The 26,170-nt window shown below is 44.4% G+C and overlaps 1 protein-coding gene across 1 annotated transcript; it reads left to right on the plus strand.

Moving 5' to 3' along the window:
* Positions 1–183: 183 nt before the first annotated feature.
* On the plus strand, positions 184–12,334 carry LOC309543865 (uncharacterized protein; the record flags this gene model as incomplete). The annotated part of the gene is made up of 7 exons (XM_082276285.1): positions 184–375; positions 6,155–6,301; positions 6,409–6,532; positions 6,649–6,746; positions 6,836–7,063; positions 7,194–7,335; positions 11,424–12,334. 7 exons carry the CDS (start codon positions 184–186, stop codon positions 12,332–12,334), a joined length of 1,842 nt encoding a protein of 613 aa, XP_082132411.1.
* Between the last annotated feature and the right edge of the window lie 13,836 nt (positions 12,335–26,170).

Raw genomic sequence — 26,170 nt, forward strand, 5'->3', positions numbered from 1 at the left:
TTTGGTTTAGAGGGTAACATCTACTCAGCCATCCTTGCACTTTATTCCCAACCCTCAGCCAGGGTCTACACCTCTGGGACCTTATCCAAACCCTTTCAAATCTCAAATGGCACTAGACAGGGATGCCCCCTTTCCCCCACGATTTTCAATCTGGCTATTGAACCTCTAGCAGAAGCGATAAGAATGTCTCCCATTATTAAAGGTTTTAATATAGGAAACACTGACCATCGTATTACATTATTCGCTGATGACATCATCTTAATGATGACTGACCCCGAAAGATCCCTGCCAGAAGCACATAATATTCTAGCTAACTTTAGTAAAATCTCCTACTATAAAGTGAATAACTCCAAATCCCAAGTCCTTAACCTACATGTAACACACGACACCAAAATACATTTACAACAAATTTGCCCCTTCTCATGGACAGAGGAAAAAATCTCCTACCTTGGCATTCTAATCACCCCCCGCATTTCCGACCTTCTACATGAAAACCTGAAATCCCTAAAACAAAAAATTTCTGATGATTTCAAATCTATGTCCAACATAATTCTGACATGGGGAGCAAAAATGGCAGTAATAAAAATGATTATCCTACCCCAAATCCTTTATATATTCAGAGCCCTACCCGTCTCAATGCCCAAATCTCAATTTAAATCTCTCACCACCCTTATCACAAAATTTATATGGTCAGGAAAAAAAGCACGAATAGCTTACGAAACACTTACAGCCCACAAATCTATGGGAGGTGCAGGACTACCTAACCTCCAAGCATATTGGTGGGCGTCAAGATTAGACCAAATCAAACATTGGTTCATAGATCATGGAAAACCTAAGTGGGCCTTATTAGAGGAACATCTAGTCCCAACTAAAAACCTGATACATTTACTTTTGAGTTATCTTTGGATCCCCTGGAAATGGACGAACTTACCGATCACTATTAAAGCCTAACTCCAAGCCTGGAGAGCTATCTCTAACATATCACCAAAAACAAAACCCTCTCCAAGCACAACATCCCTATTCAACTACTCGACCATAAGATTAAAAAATTGAACACAATAGAGTTGGGGAACTATGGATTGTCCTCAGTGGCGGCCCATGCATAGGGGGCGCCAGGGCGCCGCCCCCCCCCCCCCTAAAAAAAGGGAAAAAAAATTACAAAAAGAACAATAACGTTTTTTTTTAAAAAATTGCGTTCGCCGGCCTATGTGATGGCTATGGGGGGGGGGGGGCCCAGAAGAGGCGCCGATTGGCTGCCTTCTGGGGGCGTAACCTGGGCACAGGTCATTGCGCTAGGACACCCCCACTTTCGTGATATCCTGGCTGTGATTGGTCCAGTCTCCAGCCTTGTGACCCCGCTGACGTCGCAATGGGGGCGGTGCCGGTGCATGCGTCAGTCACGCACCGTCACCGCCCGATCTCCTTCCCGCCGGACAGATCAGAAGACAGAAGAGGCAAGAGGAGCACCGCCGGACCGGTTACGCAAATCCCACCACCGTCAGAAGAAGACTCGAGAAGAGGAGCAGCGCCGTGGAGGTCTCGCAGGCAGCCCAGGAGAGTAGGTAAGGGATTGAAGCCGACCTCTGACCTGACCTGACCATGACCTGTGCCATGCATATACCGTCACCTGTGCCATGCCTGTACCGTCACCTGTGCCATGCCTATACCGTCACCTGTGCCATGCCTACACCGTCACCTGTGCCATGACTATACCATCACATGTGCCATGCCTGTACCATCACCTGTGCCATGCCTGTACCATGACCTCAAAGTCACGCAATTTTTTTACCGCATTTTTTGCCGCGAAGCAATACCTATTACATTTTTCTTTTTGCGCCCCCCCCCAAAAAAATTTTGAGCACCAGCCGCCACTGATTGTCCTCAACCTCACAATTCTACGCTGAGGAAAAACTCAAAAAAGCAGAAGAAATTCTAGAAGAATTTTCCCTCCCCAGGATCTGTCCATTACCATCTCTAAACTAACACTGTTATTGGCAAAACACCCGATCATAGATCTACCCACCAATACCCAAGCATGGAAATTTCTCACTACGTTCCCCCTCCAAACCAAAGGAATATCCGTCTTCTACTCCATTCTAACTGCCAATACCCTCACCACAAAATCTTCACACATGGAAAAATGGGAAAATTCACTTAACCTATCTTTCACTCTTAAACAGTGGCAAAAAGCACTCATCTCCACTCATAAATTGTCACATTGCACTAACCACTGGGAGATGATGACTAAAATTACTAACAGGTGGTATTTTACACCACATTGTCTAAAATGAACCCAGCTATATCTCCACTTTGTTGGAGAGAGTGCGGAAAAATTGGCACACTTCAACATATCCTTTGGGAATGCCCCTCTTTAACAAGCTTTTGGAATGCCATATTTAAATGTATAGCGTCCACCGCGGGTATGTTATCCCCACCTAGACCAGAATTGGCCCTGTTGAACCTCAACTTAGAATACTATCCGCCCAATTTCCGACAAATAATTCTTCACCTCCTCCTAGCTGCCAGAACTTTAACAGTGCGTAAATGGAGAACCATTGAAACACCAAACATTTCTGAAACTATACGTTTAGTGAATGAGAATTATAAACTAGAAAAAGCTCTTTCTCTGAATAACTTATCCTACCACAAATTGAAAAAAGCCTGGATGGCGTGGCCCTATAGACCACAGTAATTATTTAGCAATTTATTTTAGCAATAAATGACGAAGCTTTGTACAATGCTGCCCGTGCGGGGGGACGGGGGGTGGCTTCGCCACCCGACTCGGTGACATTGTTCCCCCTTGGGGCTCTGGGCCGGGTAGGCGGGGGCTACCTCTTCCCTTTTCTTCCCATTTGGAAGTCTAAACCATAATTCCACCATTAAATATATATTTTCTCTTATGTATGTTTTCTCTTGCTTATTTCTATCTTGTTTTCTACATCCAGTTGATGTAACTTCATTGTTATTGTCTTTTTTGATGAAACCAATAAAAATCTATTGATTGAAAAAAAAAAAAAGGAACTAATTACCAAACTGTTAATCCGAGCATGTAGTTCCTCTGAGCTCCACAAGGTGGTGATCTCACTTCTACCCAGACAGGAAGTCTCTATGGAAGACAGGAAGTGATGTCAGTTATAGACAGGAAGTTATGTCACAGGAAGTGATGTCAGGTATAAAAGGGACATTTTCGGGTGAAAGGTGAGTTGGGAGGAATTAGAGAGTAGATATTGCTGGACGAGGCAGCAGACGAGGTAATAACAGTAGTGGGATGCAAAAATTTTAGTAACCAGTTCCGACTTTCAAGCATGGTGTAATTTTTTTTATCTAATGTCAATTAGGGGTCCGATCTGTCCGCCGCAATGTCGCAGTCCCTCTAAAATTTGCAGATCGCCGCCATTACAAGTAAAAAAAAAATAAATAGAAATGACATCAATCTTTCCCCTAGTTTGCAGACATGAAAACTTTTGCGCAAACCAATCAGAATACGCTTATTGGGATTTTTTTTACCAAAAATATGTAGCAGAATACAAATTGGCCTAAAATTATTAAAAAATTTGATTTTTAATTTTTTTTTAAAGGGAATGTTATATAGCAGAATGTGAAAAATATTGTTTTTTTTTTCTTTATAGCACAAAAAATAAAAATCACACAGGTGATCAAATACCACCAAAAGGAAGCTCTATTTGTGGGAAAAAAAGACGTCAATTTATTTGGGTACAGCATCGAAAGACTGCGCAATTGTCCGTTAAAGTAACTCAGTGCCGAATTGCAAAAAATGGCCTGGTCATTAAGGGGGAAAATCTTCCGGTCCAGAAGTGGTTAAGTGCAGTCACTTTTTAAAGGTCGAGGGGCCTAGGTATTTAAAATGCTTTGTAATACAATTACCATGACTCCCATACAATGTGTGTTACACTTCCCAGGTGTCAGGAACAAATCCTCCTGAAGAGCGAACATATTAGCAGTGTTCGCTCTGTAGGAGGATTTGTTCTTGACACCTGGGAAGTGTGACACATATGGTATAGGAATCTTTGTTTCAAATAATAGCAGCAGCTGTGCCAGAACAAAGGGTTGGCATTTTACTATTACATGCAAAGTGATATTTTACTTTATTTTATGTCTTATTTCACTCCTTTTAAATAAAAACATTTGCCATATTGTCAGACAGTAACTCATACCTGAAGGCTGAAGACATTTATTTGGGCCCCTCCAGAATCCTCTTAATGTTTCCAGCCACCATGCTGCTACCTCACGTGCTGCAGCCCGCAGTGCTAAACCGCGCTGAATGAACTTGGGTGGAGGCGGAGCCAAATTCGAGTAGGCGGCGCTGCGGCGTGGAGGAGAAAGAAGTGACGTCATTGGTTGCTAGACGCCAAGCGGCTCTAGCAACTAGTGCTGTGTGTGTGGACTCCTGCCCGCCTCCCCGCAGCAGAGCGAGAAAGCAGCCAAAGGCAGAGCAGAGTCGGATCGGGTCTGCTGAACACTGAACTGTAAGTCTGACTACACAGGCTCAGTGACATAATCAGAGTCAGCTTTCAGCTTCGGTTCTGCGAACTTGTAAATTTTTAGTAACAGGTTCGCACGAACCGGTGCGAACCGGCTGAATCCCACCACTGGGTAATAAGATGTTATTTTCTATTTACACCCAGCAACCCCCCCCTGTCATGTCCGTCCTCTTTTTCCATAGTAACTGTGACCTCTTTTATCTCCAGCAGATGATGATACACACATATATAGTGTGTAAAACCTAGAGTAACCCCTTCAGGTTCAGAACATTTCCCCACTTACGGGGTCGGAACATTCTCTTCATTCTGGTGATTTGTCACCTTTACCACCAATCATCTTCTCACCTTAGCAGTCTCTTGTAAGGAGGGATGAGATTGGGGTTCGGCTTCTCCTGAAATTTGCCCTTTCACACCCTTCTTCTGAAATGTCTGACAAATATCCCCATGCCTCACTATATTAACCATGTGCCTGCCCCTCCTGTAGGCCCAGGATCGGCATGGTGGATGGAGTGGAGGGTGATCAGTTCTCAGATCTCCTCTCTGGGGAATGAATCCAGAAGAGACGAGCATTTCATCACTTCCAGGTTCAGTGCCATCATTCCCTGGTCACTGTAGTCAGTGACGAAGCTGGTTGATCCTGATCTGTATTTCATCAGCTTCACTGGTGTCCATCGGTGACGGTGGAGGTCTAATAGACCCCTAATGTCTCCTTAAAGAATACCAGTCATTTATATTACGCTGTCACAAAGGGGGTTATTGGCCGCACACTAGAGTGAGAGCAATGATTCCGGGGCCGTTATTACCGGGTTTCTCTGAACGATTGACCTGTAGGCGATTTTATAGCGTTGTCTTTGCACCATGTTGGGTAGTGAATTTAGACACTATTTCATGGGGAGACACAATTTTAAGAGTTGACATAATTGTGTGTATGTGTGTGTGTGTGGGGGGGGGGGGCGCTTTGTTTTTACAAGCATAACATGCAGATTTTATCGTGTGTGAAAATGTAATTTTGTTTAAAGCCTCTCTCTGGGGAAACAAAAAATGACCAAAACCCAAATGAGCATTTAACCCTTGTATAATGGGGGCAGCCCCACTTCAAGGGTTACATGGTAAAAGCACTTTTACTTATCCGATCCGCTGATCTCTCAATACCGGCACTCTCCTCTTCTCCCCTACACTCTGGCAGTGTACTGTCCCTCCTCCTGTCCAATCAAGGGCTTTGGGCTCTGCATTGGTCTTGATGGTCTGAGAGAACCTGTGACCACTCTTTATAAAAAGATCCCCTTAATTAACCCAATCTACATGTTCCAATTCCCACCGGGGGCAACCCGCCTATAACCAATTATATCCCCATCCTAGAATTGTCCAACCAATGCAATCCAGATAATTCTTCATTATCCATCTACAGAGAAACCCGCATAGATCACATGACCACACAAATGAGGATGGAGGAGGATCAGAGTCACATGACTGAGAGGTTATTAAGCCACACCCTGGAGATCATCTACCTGCTGATCGGAGAGGTGAGGAGGATTCTGGGAGGTCACATGACATCACTCTTATCTAGTCTGGTCAATAGACCATGTTCTTATTATAGACATGTAGATGATGTCAGGTGATTGATATCGGTTTATCTTTCTCCTGATTTGTAGGATTGTGTTGTAGTGAAGGAGTCTAGTGGAGAGCCAATCTCGGGGGGATTGAGCAGGACCCAGAGCCCCGCCATGGTGCCTCCACCTCGTTCTCCGATACCTGAGAGGAACAGAGAGCAGAAGATCCTAGAACTGACCACCATGATGGTCCATCTGCTGACAGGAGAGGTGAGCGGTGCTGGGAATTCTGGGACATTATCCAGTAACAGACCTGGGATGTGTCTGGATGGTGACTGTATCATTGTGTGTGTCAGGTTCCTATAAGGTGTCAGGATGTCACTGTCTATTTCTCCATGGAGGAGTGGGAGTATTTAGAAGGACACAAGGATCTCTACAAGGACGTCATGATTGAGAATCAGCCGCCCCTCACATCACCGGGTAAGAGGAGACTTTATTGTAAAGGAGAGAGCAGTACGGAGGCTCCACCTAGATCCCCCATCATCTGATAAACCCATAGAAACAATGTATTCAGTCAGTGTGTGTGTTTCCTACAGATGGATCCAGTAATGGGAACCCACCAGAGAGATGTCCCCGTCCTCTGTATTCCCGGGATTCCACACAGGAAGGTCACACCATCCCTCACCATCATCAGGTAGATGAGGAACAATCACTGATAATATCATTAGGATCTGTACATTATCTGCATTGTTACCATTGATGTCATTTTTATTATATATTCAGAGTGGAGACCTGAGAGATTCTAAAGTTGAGGTTAAAGAAGAGATAAAAGAGGAGGATGATGAGGATGGGATGATGAAGGAGTCAGAGTTTCTAAAGGAACACAAAGATCTGTACCAGGACACCATGGTGGAGTCATCCAGCTACAGAAACCCACCAGAGAGATGTCCCCGTCCTCTGTATTCCCGGGATTCCACACAGGAAGGTCACACCATCCCTCAATGTTACAAGGTTGGTGGATTGGAGCATCTAGAACATGGACTTCTGGGAAGGATGTGGTTTTTTTTTCTTTAATAAATAATATCACAATAATAAAGCTTATATCTTCCAGATGATATTCTCTCTCATTTTCTTGGTTTAGAGTGGAGATCCAATCGATATAGAATTTGAGGTTAAAGCAGAAGAAGAAGAGATGTATGTGAGGGATGATCAGCAGTCTATGGAGGAGGATGGAATAACGGGGACATTTATAGAGGAGGAAACTCCTACAGAGATCAGCACAGGTGGGTCATTAACACTAAATACATACATGACATAAATACATGTAATCCACCACTGATTACTGAATACCAATATTATGAGTCCTGACCCCTGCACTATATACTCTATGTTGTACATTACAGACTTCTGCTCTCTCCCCTCTACCCACTGCTATATAAAGCATGTCACAAAAGTAAGTACATCCCTCCCATTTTTGTAAATATTTTATTCTATCTTTTCATGTGACAACACTGAAGAAATGACACTTTGCTACAATGTAAAGTAGTGAGTGTACAGCTTGTATAACAGTGTAAATTTACTGTCCCCTCAAAATAACTCAACACACAGCCATTAATGTCTAAACTCCTGGCAACAAACGTGAGTACACCCCTAGGTGACAATGTCCAAATTTGGCCCAAAGTGTCAATATTTTGTGTGGCCACCATTATTTTCCCCTCTTGGGCATGGAGTTCACCAGAGCTTCACAGGTTGCCACTGGAGTCCTCTTCCACTCCTCCACGACAACATTGCGGAGCTGGTGGATGTTAGAGACCTTGCGCTCCTCCATCTTCCATTTGAGGATGCCCCACAGATGCTCAATAGGGTTTAGGTCTGGAGACATGCTTGGTCAGTCCATCACCTTTACCCTCAGCTTCTTTAGCAAGGCAGTGGTTGTCTTGGAGGTGTGTTTGGGGTCATTATCATGTTGGAATACTGCCCTGCAGCCCAGTCTCTGAAGGGAGGGGATCATGCTCTGCTTCAGTATGTCACAGTACATGTTGGCATTCATGGTTCCCTCAATGAACTGTAGATCCCCAGTGCCGGCAGCACTCATGCAGCCCCAGACCATGACACTCCCACCACCATGCTTGACTGTAGGCAAGACACACTTGTCTTTGTACTCCTCACCTGGTTGCCGACACACACGTTTGACACTATCTGAACCAAATAAGTTTATCTTGGTCTCATCAGACCACAGGACAAGTTTCCAGTAATCCATGTCCTTAGTCTGCTTGTCTTCAGCAAACTGCTTGTGGGCTTTCTTGTGCATCATCTTTAGAAGAGGCTTCCTTCTGGGATGACAGCCATGCAAACCAAATTGATGCAGTGTGCGGCATATGGACTGAGCACTTCAACCTCTGCAGCAATGTGGCAGCACTCATATGTCCATTTGCTGAAGACAACCTCTGGATATGACGCTGAGCATAAAGCACTCAACTTCTTCGGTTGACCATGGCAAGTCCTGTTCTGAGTGGAACCTCTCCTGTTAAACTGCTGTATGGTCTTGGCCACTGTGCTGCAGCTCAGTTTCAGGGTCTTGGCAATCTTTTTATATCCTAGGCCATATTTATGTAGAGCAACAAATCTTTTTTTCAGATCCTGAGAGAGTTCTTTGCCATGAGGGGCCATGTTGAACTTCCAGTGACCAGTATGAGAGAGTGAGAGCGATAACACCAAATTTAACACACCTGCTCCCCATTCACACCTTAGACCTTGTAACACTTAACGAGTCACATGACCCCGGGGAGGGAAAATGGCTAGTTGGGCCCAATTTGGACATTTTCACTTAGGGGTGTACTCACTTTTGCTGCCAGCGGTTTAGACATTAATGGCTGTGTGTTGAGTTATTTTGAGGGGACAGCAAATTTACACTGTTATACAAGCTGTACACTCACTACTTTACATTGCAACAAAGTGTCATTTCTTCAGTGTTGTCACATGAAAAGATAGAATAAAATATTTACAAAAACTGTGAGGGGTGTACTTACTTTTGTCAGATACTGTATATACATAATATGGATTCTCTTTGTTACACCCATTTCCTACCAGCTGGACATTTTATATCTGATGAAAAAATCAAATGAAAATGAAAATAAATTTCTTCAACCAAATCTGTAGACAATAAGTGGGAAATAATAATCCAATCTGTGCGATATCACCGCGCCGTGTAACAATCAGACTTACAATTCAAAAATATGAAATCTATTAAACAGTGTCAGGAAATGAATAAATAGTAATGTGATCATCCAATAAGAGGATAGAAATGTGTGTCATGTGACACGGCCAATATAAATGATAAAGTGCGAGTGCAGAAATTGCAGATGAGAAAGGTGCTGGTGGTCACTTCCACTCACCTTACCATCTGACTCCCTTCCCCCTCTAGGGATATCGCTCACTCCTCTCCTCCTTCCTCTTCCCCCACGGTATATATGGGGGGGAGGGTAGAAAATAACACCCCCTCTAGGGCTCTCCGTCTATCTGCTTTATTCAACATTAAAATCCAAGATGATAGAATTACAAAGCCGGCACTTGAGCAGTGCGGACTAAACAAGCTTCACAATGTGATCCTTCACTCCGATACCCCTTCCCTGGGATGGCCGAGATGGGACGTCCCTGTGCAGGCTCCGCCCATATTTTCTATCCCCCCCCATATATACCGTGGAGGAAGAGGAAGGAGAGGAGGGAAATTATTTCCCACTTATTGTCTACAGATTTGGGTGAAGAAATTTATTTTAATTTTGTTGGTGCTGCATTTTATTTGATTTTTTATTTGTTTTTGTGTTTAGTGAAAGAAACTTTCTGAATGTAAGCTGCCATTGGGTGAATGTTTCTGTGAATATTTATACACCATTCTTTACACTACATGATTGTACCGATTTATTATTTATTTTATATCACATTTTATATCTGATGATTTGATTGGAGGACAGACTTTTACATGGTGATAATGTCATAACAAATTTTGGGACAGAAAGAGACGGGGCTTTGCGGGCCTGTGGGAGTAGAAGGATCAAAAAGTAGAACCAATAGTAAAATCAAAAATACATTTTATTGGTTTATCAAATAAAAAATAAGCATGGATAACCATGCATGTATAATAACAAACAAGTACAACATACAATTGTTAAAATATATAGTGTCACTGTAATTATAGAAACATATCCCGCAAGGGGTTAGAAGCGGAAAAAACAAAGCCTGTGTAGGTGGACGATGGGTCTCAAGCTGGATTCGGTCACGGTAGGTCCCCAGCAAGCCGACGCGTTTCGCTTAAGGCTTCCTCAGGGCCTGAGAGACCATAACAGACCGATGTTTCCTTTTTAACAGTGACTTGTGTTAGGCAGGAAGGCTGTAGTGGTACATAGACTGTTCGGAAGATAATATCTCCGTATTCACCATACAGAATTTATATAAGTATCAAGTAAAACACTTTTGTATTACATCCGATGTGTTGGGTTGCGGCTGCATCATCAAGGTCAAGGCTGCTATAAATAGCTCCAATCTTGGCCTCTTGGGGTATAATCACCCCTCAGCAAATAATTGTCCTCTTCCTGGATTATTTATCCATATATGCAATCACCCTCAGGTACAAACAATTTAGTGTCAATATTGGACTCGTTTAAGCCAGGTTTTAAAGACCTCTATGCAGTTTGTAGGAAATATATCCCCAATCTACTTGTCCTAAATGGCAGCAGGGTTGACCTCTCCTCAAACTGAAAGGTGCTCCAGGCAGGGAAATAGGACTTATACAGGTGTATATTTCAGTTAAATGGACCCAAGGTCCTGGGCTATCCAAGCCCTCTGTATCAACGTACGTTCACCACCTGTGATAATAATGTGATAACATCCTCAGACTTTGGAACCTTAAACAGAAAGTGATAATGAGGGAGGAGTCAGTAACCCAATGATGGTGGTCTTCAGGATCAGTCCAGTCTTCATCTTGGTTGTTCTCCCCCATCCTCACTCTCTGACCTCTGGTGGGACTCAGCCCCGCTGTTATTCATGACTAAATCATGGACTAAATAAGGAAGTGCAGGACTTCTTGTATTGGGAAGATGGCAATGAGTGATAGAGGGGGAGGGGACACTCATCCTATAATCCCCTCATCACTGTCACTCCTATAAAAGACAATTCTCGTTGTTTCCTCACTCTCTGACTAAGGTCCATGAATAAAGAAATTAACTGGTAGGAGATCAGAGGAGCCATTTACTAGTTACCTTGAGGGGGGAATTGAAGGATCCTCAGAGACAAAGCTGCCTGATGTGGGCGGAGTCCTAGTTTAGGGGAACCAATCTGCTGATGTCTAGTAATAATCTTTGTATTTCTATTTTAGTAGATGGACGGGAGAGGAGGAAAACCTCAGAGGATTGTGTCACTTTGTCTCCAGACTGTAAAGTAGAAGATGAGGACATCACACAGTATAGTCCAGGAGAAAACCCGGCTACCTCAAATGTCCACCCGGCACCACACAGTGTAGATGGACCATCCTATTCCTCTTATCCTGAGGAACCTCAGACTGTGAGGAACGGTGTCGCCCTTCCACCAGATAAGAGGTTCTCCTGTACTGAGTGCGGGAAGTGTTTCAGTTTTAAATCCAAACTTAATGTGCATAAAAGATCTCACACTGGTGAGAAGCCGTATTCCTGTCCTGAGTGCGGGAAATGTTTTTCAGAGAAGTCCACTCTTTCCAGACATCAGAGATTTCACACTGGTGAGAAGCCGTATTCCTGTCCTGAGTGTGGGAAATCTTTTTCAGTGAAGTCCACTCTTTCCAGACATCAGAGATTTCACACTGGTGAGAAGCTGTATTCCTGTCCTGAGTGCGGGAAATCTTTTTCACAAAAGTCATATCTTTCCAGACATCAGAGATTTCATGAGGGGGAAAAGCCATATTCCTGTTATGAGTGTGGGAAATGTTTTTCACAGAAGTCTGATCTTTCCAAACATCAGAGATTGCACACTGGTGAGAAGCCGTATTCCTGTCCTGAGTGTGGGAAATGTTTTTCACAAAAGTCATATCTTTCCACACATCAGAGATTGCATGCTGATGACAAGACGTATTCCTGTCCTGAGTGCGGGAAATGTTTTTCAGAGAAGTCCACTCTTTCCAGACATCAGAGATTTCACACTGGGGAGAAGTCGTATTCCTGTCCTGAGTGCGGGAAATGTTTTGCACAGAAGTCCTCTCTTTCCAGACATCAGAGATCTCACACGGGGGAGAAGCCAATTTCCTGTCCTGAGTGAGGGAATTGTTCCTCACTGAAGTCCTGTCTTCCTGTACATCAGGGGGCCCACACAACCCTGGAGGTGTATTAGTGCCTTGAGTGCGGGAAATGGCTTCTATATGAATGTTGGTGGTGGTCATGTGGGGAAGAAGCACACCCTGATATACACCTCAGATATACTCCATGGCTGATCTTCATCATGTAAGAAACACTTCATAAGGAGATCAGAGATCAGCAAAGACATGGATGAAGTGTTGTTCCGTGTTGGCCATTGATAGCAGGAGAAAAATAAAAATGGAGTCATTACCTTTCATTGGCTGAGTACATTTTGTGCGGGAAGATTTCACAAACACTTACAGATCTGGTTGTTATAAATGTGTTGATGAAATGTGACCCGCATTCGACCAGTCATGGTGAATTGGGATTTCCTATAATGGTCAGTTCCATCTAGTGGCCATAATGTGCTTTCCTGAAAGATGTCCATGGCAGCATACGTTTGGGTAGCCCCGCCCTCGTTCCTCCCCCATAAGCCCCCACCCCCATAAATGTTCAGGATAAGCCAAAGACTGCGTTCCTTTTTTGTCCTCCTCACTTATAGGACCATTTTTGTATGAGGTTTTCCTACTTATTGGAAGTATTGGTGGGCGGATCTGGTGCTGGGCAGCTGTGCGGGATGTCAGGAGCTTCCTTTGGTATCCAGAAGTCTTCCAGGATGTCCCGAGTGGTCATTGAGTCCCCAGCTATCAGCAGGGTGGTGTTATGGCACACATATGTAGAGCATCCATGCCTGGAGAGTGGGCCCTGCCATCGGCGGCCATTTGCATTGGCTGGGAGCCCAGCTGTTAGCGGGTGGCCATTAAATGTTAGACGTGAAATTAGTTGTGGTGCGAATACAAATTCCGACAAATTTCTGGTTATTCCTAGATTCGGATGTATCCAAATCTCCAAATGAAATTGTAATCAATTTAGTTGAAATCTGTTAAAATTTGTTTAGTCTATTCATTTTCTAATGAATTCCAACTTCTCGGAGCGATTTGAATTCGGATCAGTCAAAAAAATGATCGACCGATGCAAATTCTGTGTGAAGAAATAGCTGGTTGTTAAGCAGCTAGCCGGGAAGCTGGCCACCTGCATCCTTACCAACCATGACTCATCAGCTGTCAGCGGGCTTCCTCACTGACAGATGAATGGAAAGAAAAGAATGCCGGCATTGCTCGGCAATAGAAGAAAAAAGGCGTGATCCCCCCCTTCCCCCAGTCCATACCAGGCTCTTTGGGGCCAATATTTAAAAAAAAAAACATAAAACAGTGTGGGTTCTAAAATCCATACCAGACCCTTTATCCCGGCATGCAGCCCGGCAGGTCAGGAAATTAGGAGGTGACTAGTGAGGGCCCCCTCCTTTCCTAACAATACCAGGCCACATGTCTTCAGCATGAAAAGGATATTTCAAAAATTGTGTGTGTGTTGTTTTTATTATTTATTTTGACACTTTTCTGGTGAATAGGTACAGGTACTATGATCCCGATACCCATTCACATGGGGGGGGGCGGGATCTGGGGTCCCCTTGGTAAAAAGGGGCATTCAGATTACGACAAGTCCCCTGCCTGCAGACCCCCACAACCACAGGCCACAGTTGTGGGGAAGAGGCCCTTGTCCCCATCAACATGGTGAAGAGGTGCTTTGGGGGGGGGGGGGGGGAGAGGTGCCCCAAAGCACCCACCCCCACATGTTGAGGGCATGTGGTCTGGTATGGGTCAGGAGGGGGTCGCTTGCTCGTCCCCCCTTTCCTGATCTTCCGAACTGCATGCTCAGGTAAGGGTCTGGTATGGATTTTGGGGGGACCCCACGCCAGTAATTTTTTACATTTTGGCGTGGTCTTGGTATGGACTGGAGGGGGGAGGGGACCCCATGCCATTTTTCTAAACATTTTTCTATTGCCGGGCAATGCCGGCATTCTTTCCATTCATCTGTCAGTGGGAAGTCTGCTGACAGCTGATGAATCATCGTTTAAGGATGCCGGCTGCCGGCTTCCCAGCCCCCTGCTTAACAACCAGCTATTTCTTCACACAGAATTCAAATCATTCGATCGTTTTTGACCGATCGGAATCCCGATCGTTCTGAAAAGTTGAATTTGGTTAGAAAATGAATAAACTAAACAAATTTTACCAAAAACAAAAAGAAATTTAACGAAAACTAAACAAAAGTAAACAAATACCGAAACCAAACGAAACAAATTCCATAATGAACCGAAATTAGTAACATAACAAATCTATCCAAAACAAAACAAATTTTCCCATTCTGCACGTCTCCTAAGCGTGCCCAACCCAGATATAGCAGTTATGTTCCTGCCTCAGGGATCCGGGTCGCCCTGCGGATGCATCGATTGCCCTGAGGAAGAGGTCCGGGACACGTGAGTATGTTTGTCTTGAGGTCAGCAGAAGGGAGCAGATGCCATGTGGGCTGCTAGGGAGTAACCAAAAGGAAAACCTATGGAGAGGACTCTGCTCTCTGGGTGATCGATGTGCATTGCAGCATCTTATCAAAGTTTGGTGCAGTCGCCTACCTTTATCTTCTTTTCTGTCCTGAGGAGAGAACTGTTTGTTGAAGCAAGGTTTGCTTTCTGCGTAGCGGTACCCCCACAGGAGCCGCTTGGATATTGGTTTACCCGAGCCTCCCACTGATTACTCCACAGCCAGATAAAGGGTATTTTCACACAGCCAGGTGCACACACTCTTCCGCTCGTTGTTTCCAATGACCAGTCTAGGGGATGTGTTTTTATGTTTTATTTGGAGAACTTGGATAGGAGAAGAAAAAACAGAGTTAACTTGAGAGTCCCAACATCCTATCTGTTCAGAGAAATGGGAACCTACAGATGTTCACAAGGAACCACTGTCATATGTGTGGACTTTAAGGGCACAACATGAGACAGATAACAACTACATGGATTTAGCCTAAAATAACATTTATTGATTTATCTAAAACCAGATCTCAATAAAATGAGGAAACTGGCCCCAAACTGATCTCAGCTCGTACACAGGAGATCAATGTCTCCTACTAATTTCACTCATGTACATCATACATATATAAGGATAAGTTGGTATATATCATAAGGTTCCTGTAGGTATAGATATTTCCTCTCTTCACTTAGATGTAACATTTAGTGACGACCATGTACTTTATTACTGAATATATCTTATTACTATTATAACAATCTCCTTACTATATGGATTTCTTTGTGTCAGCTTTTTTTGTATACATTTCTGCATCTTATTTGTTACTGATGTCAACATTTGTATCAATTACTGTATGTATAATAAATGACTACGCTCAGATTCTATTTTTGTATATCTTAGTTGGTGACCGGCCTCATTTAAAGTCCCACGACCTCTGTTTTCTGTTTGCATTAACCATTAGGGATGGAGGCACGTCACTGTGTTTGCTTCGGATCATATTCCTCTCTCTTCGTCTGTTCACTGGTCAACGCGTTTCGCACAAGGCTTTTTCAGGACTATGAAGATGTGCAGACAGTTTTCTCTTAAAATGAACAGACTTGATATTAGTGTTTCATAGACATAGAACATAATCTGTATTTCTGTACATCATAATAAATACAAACATGACTTCCTAGCACACAGCCTTCCTTCCAACCCCCAACAAATTAACCCGACGTGGGGCAGACACAGGGGGGAAATATGACCGAAATGTGTTGTATATACAGGTATCTGTCCTGATGATCCTAGGTACAAGATAAAATATACAGTATCTCACAAAAGTGAGTACACCCCTCACATTTCTGTAAATATTTTATTCTATCTTTTCATGTGACAACACTGAAGAAATGAGACTTTGCTACAATGTAAAGTAGTGAGTGTACAGCTTGTATAACAGTGTAAATTTGCTGTCCCCTCAAAATAACTCAACACACAGCCATTAATGTCTAAACTGCTGGCAACAAAAGTGAGTACACCCCTAAGTGAAAATGTCCAAATGAGGCCCAATTAGCCATTTTCCCTCCCCGGTGTCATGTGACTCGTTAGTGTTACAAGGTCTCAGGTGTGAATGGGGAGGAGGTGTGGTAAATTTGGTGTTATCGCTCTCACTCTCTCATACTGGTCACTGGAAGTTCAACATGGCACCTCATGGCAAAGAACTCTGAGGATCTGCAAAAAAGAATTGTTGCTCTACATAAAGATGGCCTATAAAATATAAACCCGCGCTCACTAAAATATATATATAAAAAAATATATATAGAAAAAACCTATGTAATGCAGCTGCTGTTACACTAAGTGAAAACTTAGACAATATATATATACCCAATTTAACACAGCGCTAGCAAGAGATCAAAATACAAAGTGTCTTAAAAAAAAATTACTGTATATAAAATTGAGTAACAAAATGTGCACAATGTGAGTATTCATAAAACCACATGAATTTTAAATAAATATTAATTAATGTGATGAAAAAAGTCTAATATATAAAATTAACCCATAAAGTGCAAGGTGCTCCAGTGCAAACGAAAAGGTGAAGGTGCTCCAGGTGACTGTGACCCCTCCAGGTACCCCACTCACCAGAACAAAAGGGTCAAGAAAGCCTGTAAACACTGGGATAGGGTAATGCACCAGGACTTCTCCTATATAATGCCAGGTTGTTCAAGATGATTCTTTGTCAAAAGTAGTCGGAGATTCCTCCGTAACCCAATACCAGAGACAATAGACCATAGATAGTGAAGTACGTTTTTGATAATTTATTAATAAAGCCAAAGAAACATACTCACAAACAAAATAGAGAACAATGGCAGTAAAATCTGTACAAGCTGCTGCGAACACCGCTGCTGGCGTACGTTCCACAGCGGTGTTCGCGGCAGCTTGTACAGATTATCTGGAGAAGTCCTGGTGCATTACCCTATCCCAGTGTTTACAGGCTTTCTTGACCCTTTTGTTCTGGTGAGTGGGGTACCTGGAGGGGTCACAGTCACCTGGAGCACCTTCACCTTTTTCGTTTGCACTGGAGCACCTTGCACTTTATGGGTTAATTTTATATATTAGACTTTTTTTATCACATTAATTAATATTTATTTAAAATTCATGTGGTTTTATGAATATTCACATTGTGCACATTTTGTTACTCAATTTTATATAATTTTTTTTGAAGACACTTTGTATTTTGATTTCTTGCTGGAGTTCTCCCTTGCACTGTGTCTGTTTAGCATGGATTTATTTTTTACTGTGACAGGTCCTTGTGCCGCTGCAGCCTAATCCCTCTATGCTGTGGCTGCTCTATGCAGGTTATAACTGGAGGGGGGCAGCGTCTTCCTTACTGATACTGTTCCTGGAGTGTCAGCTCTTCTGCAGGCCTCATAAAGCTGGTGTATGGGAAGCTGACTAATGGACACTTTCTATTAAGCCTCTCCAGATCTCCATGTATTATGCACACCGTAGACTGGGCCTTTGGTGCTTGACAGGCAAAACCCGGTATAAATTTCCTGCTTTGTTCAGGCATCCAGGGAGGAAGATGACCCCTACCAACAGGTTGCCACAGGTAGCCAAAACATTCTAAATGAGTCTGTTACAACTCTCCCTGTGCAAGGAGTCTCAACTCTGACCATGTCAAGCTTTTCCCTTGTAGGATCAGTCAACTGTCCAATTTAATCCTCTTCAAACAATTCCTAAAGGTAAGATGAGGATGGTCTATAAGCAGGTTTTTGTACCTCCCTTCCTGCAGAGGTAAGACCAATGCAAGTATTTTTAGCACTTCCAAAGGAGTGTGTTGCCTTTTTCCCTATGACGTTTAAGCTAAAAGCTCATGCTAGAAGAGTGGTGCAAATTGAACAGAAGGACAGAGCATCAGAATGTCTTAGTGGTCATCACCTTGCAGCACTGGGTTGTTCAGTTCAAACAACCCAGGGGCACACTGACCACCAGTATACAGGGGTACACTGACCTCCATCATACAGGGGGCACACTGACTGCCAGCATACAGGGGGTACACTGACCGCCAGCATACAGGGGGTACACTGACCACCAGCATACAGGGGGTACACTGACCTCCATCATACAGGGGGCACACTGACTGCCAGCATACAGGGGGAACACTGACCTCCAGCATACAGGGGGCACACTGACCTCCAGCATACAGGGGGCACACTGACCACCAGAATACAGGGGGTACACCGACCTCCAGCATACAGGGGGCACACTGACCTCCAGCATACAGGGGGCACACTGACCACCAGAATACAGGGGGTACACTGACCTCCAGCATACAGGGGCTCACTGACCACCAGCATACGGGGGGCACACTGACCTCCAGCATACAGGGGCACACTGACCTCCAGCATACAGGGGGCACACTGACCACCAGCATACAGGGGATACACTGACCTCCAGCATACAGGGGCTCACTGACCACCAGCATACGGGGGGCACACTGACCGCCAGCATACAGGGGGCACACTGACCTCCAGCATACAGGGGGCACACTGACCTCCAGCATACAGGGGGCACACTGACCTCCAGCATACAGGGGGCACACTGACCACCAGCATACAGGGGCACACTGACCACCAGCATACAGGGGCTCACTGACCGCCAGCATACGGGGGGCACACTGACCGCCAGCATACAGGGGGCACACTGACCTCCAGCATACAGGGGGCACACTGACCTCCAGCATACAGGGGGCACACTGACCTCCAGCATACAGGGGGCACACTGACCACCAGCATACAGGTGGAACACTGACAACCAGCATACAGGGGTACACTGACCACCAGCATACAGGGGGTACACTGACCTCCAGCATACAGGGGGAACACTGTCTGCCAGCATACAGGGGGCACACTGACCTCCAGCATACAGGGGGAACACTGACTGCCAGCATACAGGGGGCACACTGACCGCCAGCATACAGGGGTACACTGACCGCCAGCATACAGGGGTACACTGACCTCAAGCATACAGGGGGCACACTGACCACCAGCATACAGGGGTACACTGACCGCCAACATACAGGGGTACACTGACCGCCAACATACAGGGGTACACTGACCTCCAGCATAGAGGGGGCACACTGACCACCAGCATACAGGGGTACACTGACCACCAGCATACAGGGGTACACTGACCTCCAATATGCAGGGCCACTGGTTACCAATACACAGAGGACATAACAAATCAAGTAAAACATCTACAATGCAACTAAAAAAATCTGAAAAGCAATAAGAGAATCTTGTTAGCTGGTTCCCTCATCTAACCTACAACAATAAAAAGCCATAAATGCAGCACTGCCCTACACTTCATCTATAATATTCTACAAATGGACTTATAAGTGCAATGGTAACACCTATACATGAATATCCAGTGCAAATCCACCAATGTATTGTAACATAGCAGTGATGGTGTCACACTGGATATCATCCTATCCTGGGCAGAGAAGTTTGTGCATGCCTGACAGCAGTTTTTATTCTTAGGATAGAGAACTGGCAGGCAATTTTTTTTGAGCTGTCAACAGATGTTTCTGGGGGAATGGTCCTTACATTCCAAGATTTTTTAATCAATCTGCCTATGCTGGGGGGTCCCCTCTTGCTGGATTCCTCGTCTGTTGTGCAAGATCCAGCTAGAGGGGAAACCAGTAATTCTGGCAGCTCTGGCATAGCCGAGGGGGGTTTGGTATGCACAAATCCAAGGGTTGGCAGTAACAGGGCCTTAGACTCTTCCACTGCGTCCGGACCTATTCTCTCAAGGACTTTTGACGCCTTAATTTTGAAGCCTTAATCTTGAAGGAGCGGGGTCTATCTGGCCCTGCAGTGCATACACTGATAACCGCCAGGAAATGGCTTCCCTGAAAATATATAATTGGGAGAATTCTAGCTTCCTTCAAGCAGGGGTGGATATGAAATTAGCCTTGAGCACTGTTTTAGGGGCAAATTTCAGCCTTATCGGTTTTCTTCCAAGAACCGATCACTTCCAATTCATTGAATATTGTGGTTGATGATTAATATCTATCAAACACACACCCAGCGCTAGTGGTCCCTACAAAATACTAGATAATTCCGCAAAGTATTAACATGCAGCACAATACTGGTGTATCTCAAAGTATTAGCATGTAACACTAAAATGGTACAACAATAAATATATAAATAAATCAATAAATATATATCTCGGATTAGCAGCCACTGTAAATAAACAGTACTATAAATAAAGTGCAGTTAATATCATGTCAGTACACAAAATCAATCACACTCAGCAGCGCTATACTCGAAGTCATCCGCTCTGAGTATCAAAAGCTCAAATATAAAATGAAATGCACAGGACCATCATATGAATGTAAGTGTCCAATACATAGAGCAGTCTCTGTAGCTCCCCAGTGAGGTCTTCTACTGACAGAGTGACATGGAGTCCATAATCCCAGATCGAATAAATTGTGGTACTTCAATCAGGATAAAGTGAAATGGGTTCACCACAACACCTCCAATGCTCCCCTCTAGATTAAACACTCACCAGACCAATAAGGATCAAAAGCCTCTATGTTATTGCCTTTCAGTTGTCTCTCCACATCTCTGGTTATTAGATACAGATCACTGCACGCTGTGGCTTCCTGTTTCCTGTGCTCAGAATCTCCAGTACCATGTCAATCAATCCACCCCCCCCTGTTAAACATGCTTACATTCAAGTGTAGAATATTCAGCATATAAGTTAATGGAATACCGCCAGTATGCAGCCCAATCCAGCCGATCAGTCAGCTCCCCGCAGATCTCCCACCTCTGCTATGGAAGCCACGGCTTCTCGGCAAGGACATCCGACTCCAGGCGTCTCCACGATAGCGGTGTGCTGGCGTTCTGACGCATTTCGTCGTAAAATGACTTCTCATGTGAAACTATTTCTACAGAGTCACACATATCTGAACAAACAAGATGTTATGACTATGAATCAAGGCTAGCTACATCAAAAATTGTGAGGAATATACAGCATGATTAACCATTCAGTGACCACTATTCATGAAAGGGTTCTAGGAATCCTTTGCCCTCCCCCCAGCTCACCAGCACCAGCGTCCACCCCCACTAACCCTTTAGTTATATTGAAGTAAATCCCCCCGGATGATTCTGTGATTCTTTTCATATTGAGGTTTTGTATGTAATAAATGGTGAGAGAACTGATGCAAAAATCCAGAGGCTCCTCCAAATTGGCAATTATATTTTTTACATTTCTTCCATCCTCCATGTCTGGACCGACACTTATTTAATGCATCCATTTATTTTCTTCTGTGACTTAACTTTCCTGCGGTATTATGTAGAATTTGAAAGCGTTTTGAGAGTTGTGAGGTAAGTACCGTGAATTGACATTTTCAGCATCGCATGTGATATCTGGGGAAAATGGAGTGAATGGAGCCCAGGGTGTTCAGTGTCTTTTGCTTGTGCAGGAGGAATCTTCATGTCATGAACAGGAATTTCCCAGTTTGCTGGTCTCATTAATAGTGGCAGTTTTAGGGTGAAGATTCAAAAATCACATTTTTATTTGAAGTAAAGAATACATTAAGTAATAGCAATACAATATAATATGGAGGAATCAGAGGATGGATGGATTATCGCTTAGATCATTCCAGAATAACGCTCAGTAGGTATCAGTCAGAGAGGAACCAATCATCATCTGGATGTGAAGAAAAGGAAAATGATGAATAATTAGTGTCATAAAAAGGATACTCTGATATGATTCCATTCTGGACATTCTCTTTATATCAAGGATCCATGTATTACCTTCAAGGGGGGGTGGGGAGTTCCCACAGACCATTCTCTAATCTTCTTCTGTGTATAGATACAGACCATCCTCCGGGCCTTCATATGAGAATAAAATGAGAGTGTTAGAGGAAGAAATGTTGCTGTGATGATGGAAAAGGGGGGCTCGTACTGTGCTCTGTGAGAAATATTGGAAAAGGGGGGCTCATACTGTGCTCTGTGAAAAATGATGGAAAAGGGGGGGTTCGTACTGTGCTCTGTAAGAAATGATGGAAAAGGGGGGGTTCGTACTGTGCTCTGTAAAAAATTATGGAAAAGGGGGGCTCGTACTGTGCTCTGTGGGAAATGATGGAAAAGAGGGCGCTCCTACTGTGCCCTGTAAGAAATGATGGAAAAGGGGAGCTTATACTGTGGTCTGTAAGAAATGATGGAAAAGGGGGAGCTCATACTGTGCTCTGTAGGAAATGATGGAAAAGGGGGAGTTTGTACTGTGCTCTGTAGGAAATGATGGAAAAAAGGGAGCTCATACTGTGCTCTATAAGACCATCCTCTGGGCCTTCATATGAGAATAAAATGAGAGTGTTAGAGGAAGAAATGTTGCTGTGATGATGGAAAAGGGGGGAGCTTGTACTGTGCTCTGTGAGAAATGATGGAAAAGGGGGGCTCGTACTGTGCTCTGTGAGAAATATTGGAAAAGGGGGGCTCGTACTGTGCTCTGTGAGAAATATTGGAAAAGGGGGGCTCATACTGTGCTCTGTGAAAAATGATGGAAAAGGGGGGGTTCGTACTGTGCTCTGTAAGAAATGATGGAAAAGGGGGGGCTCGTACTGTGCTCTGTAAAAAATTATGGAAAAGGGGGGCTCGTACTGTGCTCTGTGAAAAATGATGGAAAAGGGGGGCTCGTACTGTGCTCTGTAAGAAATGATGGAAAAGGGGGGGGTTCGTACTGTGCTCTGTAAAAAATTATGGAAAAGGGGGGCTCGTACTGTGCTCTGTGAAAAATGATGGAAAAGGGGGGCTCGTACTGTGCTCTGTAAGAAATGATGGAAAAGGGGGGGTTCGTACTGTGCTCTGTAAAAAATTATGGAAAAGGGGGGCTCGTACTGTGCTCTGTGGGAAATGATGGAAAGGGGGGAGCTTATACTGTGGTCTGTAAGAAATGATGGAAAAGGGGGAGCTCATACTGTGCTCTGTAGGAAATGATGGAAAAGGGGGAGCTTGTACTGTGCTCTGTAGGAAATGATGGAAAAAAGGGAGCTCATACTGTGCTCTATAAGAAATGATGGAAAAGGGGGCCCTTGTACTGTGCTCTCTAAGAAATGATGGGAAAGGGGGGGGGGGGGCTCTTACTGTGCTGTGTAAGAAATGATGGAAAAGTGGGCGCTCGTACTGTGCCCTGTAAGAAATGATGGAAAAAAGGGAGCTCATACTGTGCTCTATAAGAAATGATGGAAAAGGGAGCCCTTGTACTGTGCTCTCTAAGAAATGATGGGAAGGGGGGGGGGGGGGGGCTCGTACTGTGCTCTGTAGGAAATGCTGGAAAAGAGGGAGATCATACTGTGCTCTGTAAGAAATGATGGAAAAGGGGGGTTCGTACTGTGCTCTGTAAGAAATGATGGAAAAGGGGGGGGCTCATACTGTGCTCTGTAATAAATTCTGGAAAAGAGGGAGACCGTACTGTGCTCTGTAAGAAATGATGAAAAACGGGGGCTCGTACTGTGCTCTATAAGAAATTATGAAAAAGGGGTGCTTGTACTGTGCTCTGCAAGAGATGATGGAAAAAGGGAGCTCATACTTTGCCCTGTAAGAAATGATGGAAAAGGGGGAGCTTGTACTGTGCTCTGTAGGAAATGATGGAAAAGGGGGGGCTCATACTGTGCTCTGTAAGAAATGATGGAAAAGGGGGGGGGGCTCCTACTGTGCTCTGTAGGAAATGCTGGAGAAGAGGGAGATCATACTGTGCTCTGTAAGAAATTATGGAAAAGGGGGGCTTGTACTGTGCCCTGTAAGAAATGATGGAAAAGGGGGAGCCTGTACTGTGCTCTGTAGGAAATGATGGAAAAGGGGGAGGTTGTACTGTGCTCTGTAGGAAATGATGGAAAAGGGGGGGGGGGCTCATACTGTGCTGTGTAAGAAATTATGGAAAAGGGGGTGCTCGTACTGTGCTCTGTAGGAAATGCTGGAAAAGAGGGAGATCATACTGTGCTCTGTAAGAAATGATGGAAAAGGGGGGGTTCGTACTGTGCTCTGTAAAAAATGATGGAAAAGGGGGGCTCGTACTGTGCTCTGTGAGAAATGATGGAAAAGAGGGCGCTCCTACTGTGCTTTGTAAGAAATGATGAAAAAAGGGGTGCTCGTACTGTGTTCTGCAAGAGATGATGGAAAAGGGGGGCTCATACTGTGCTCTATAAGCAATGATGTAAAAGGGGGCGCTTGTACTGTACTTTGTAAGAAATTATGGAAAAGGGGAGCTCATACTGTGCCCTGTAAGAAATGATGGAAAAGGGGAGCTTGTACTGTGGTCTGTAAGAAATGATGGAAAAGGGGGAGCTTGTAATGTGCTCTGTAGGAAATGATGGAAAAGGGGGGGGGCTCATATTGTGCTGTGTAAGAAATTATGTAAAAGGGGGCGCTCGTACTGTGTCCTGTAAGAAATGATGGAAAAAAGGGAGCCCATACTGTGCTCTGTAAGAAATGATGGAAAAGGGGAGGCTCGTACTGTGCTCTGTAGGAAATGATGGAAAAGGGGGAGCTTGTACTGTGCTCTGTAGGAAATGCTGGAAAAGAGGGCGCTCCTACTGTGCCCTGTAAGAAATGATGGAAAAGGGGAGCTTATATTGTGGTCTGTAAGAAATGATGGAAAAGGGGGAGCTTGTACTGTGCTCTGTAGGAAATGATGGAAAAGGGGTGGGGGGGGGGGCTCATACTGTGCGGTGTAAGAAATGATGAAAAAGGGGGCTCTCATACTGTGCCCTGTAAGAAATGATGGAAAAAAGGGAGCTCATACTGTGCTCTCTAAGAAATGATGGAAAAGGGGGGCTCGTACTGTGCTCTCTAAGAAATGATGGAAAAGGGGGGGTTCGCACTGTGCTCTGTAAGAAATGATGGAAAAGGGGGGGTTCGTACTGTGGTCTGTAAAAATGATGGAAAAGGGGGGCTCGTACTGTGCTCTGTTAGAAATGATGGAAAAGAGGGCGCTCATACTGTGCTCTGTAAGAAATGATGAAAAAGGGGTGCTCGTACTGTGTTCTGCAAGAGAGGATGGAAAAGGGGGGCTCATACTGTGCTCTATAAGCAATGATGTAAAAGGGGGCGCTTGTACTGTACTTTGTAAGAAATTATGGAAAAGGGGAGCTCATACTGTGCCCTGTAAGAAATGATGGAAAAGGGGAGCTTGTACTGTGGTCTGTAAGAAATGATGGAAAAGGGGGAGCTTGTAATGTGCTCTGTAGGAAATGATGGAAAGGGGGGGGGGGCTCATACTGTGCTCTGTAAGAAATGATGGAAAAGGGGGGTTCATACTGTGCTCTGTAAGAAATGATGGAAAAGGGGGGGGGGGGGGCTCATACTGTGCTCTGTAGGAAATGCTGGAAAAGAGAGATCATACTGTGCTCTGTAAGAAATGATGGAAAAGGGGGGGGTTCGTACAGTGCTCTGTGAGAAATGATGGAAAAGAGGGCGCTCATACTGTGTTCTGTTAGAAATGATGAAAAAGGGGGCGCGTGTACTGTGTTCTGCAAGAGAGGATGGAAAAGGGGGGCTCATACTGTGCTCTATAAGCAATGATGTAAAAGGGGGCGCTTGTACTGTACTTTGTAAGAAATTATGGAAACGGGGAGCTCATACTGTGCCCTGTAAGAAATGATGGAAAACGGGAGCTTGTAATGTGCTCTGTAGGAAATGATGGAAAGGGGGGGGGGCTCATACTGTGCTCTGTAAGAAATTATGGAAAAGGGGGAGCTCTTACTGTGCTCTCTAAGAAATGATGGAAAAGGGGGGGGGGCTCATAGTGTGCTGTGTAAGAAATGATGGAAAAGGGGGCGCTTGTACTGTGCTCTCTAAGAAATGATAGAAAAGGGGGAGCTTATACTGTGCTCTGTAAGAAATTATGGAAAAGGGGAGGCT

Source organism: Pelophylax lessonae (genome assembly GCF_965119305.1).
Source record: "Pelophylax lessonae genome assembly, contig: HAP1_SCAFFOLD_735, whole genome shotgun sequence".
NCBI classification, from domain to species: domain Eukaryota; kingdom Metazoa; phylum Chordata; class Amphibia; order Anura; family Ranidae; genus Pelophylax; species Pelophylax lessonae.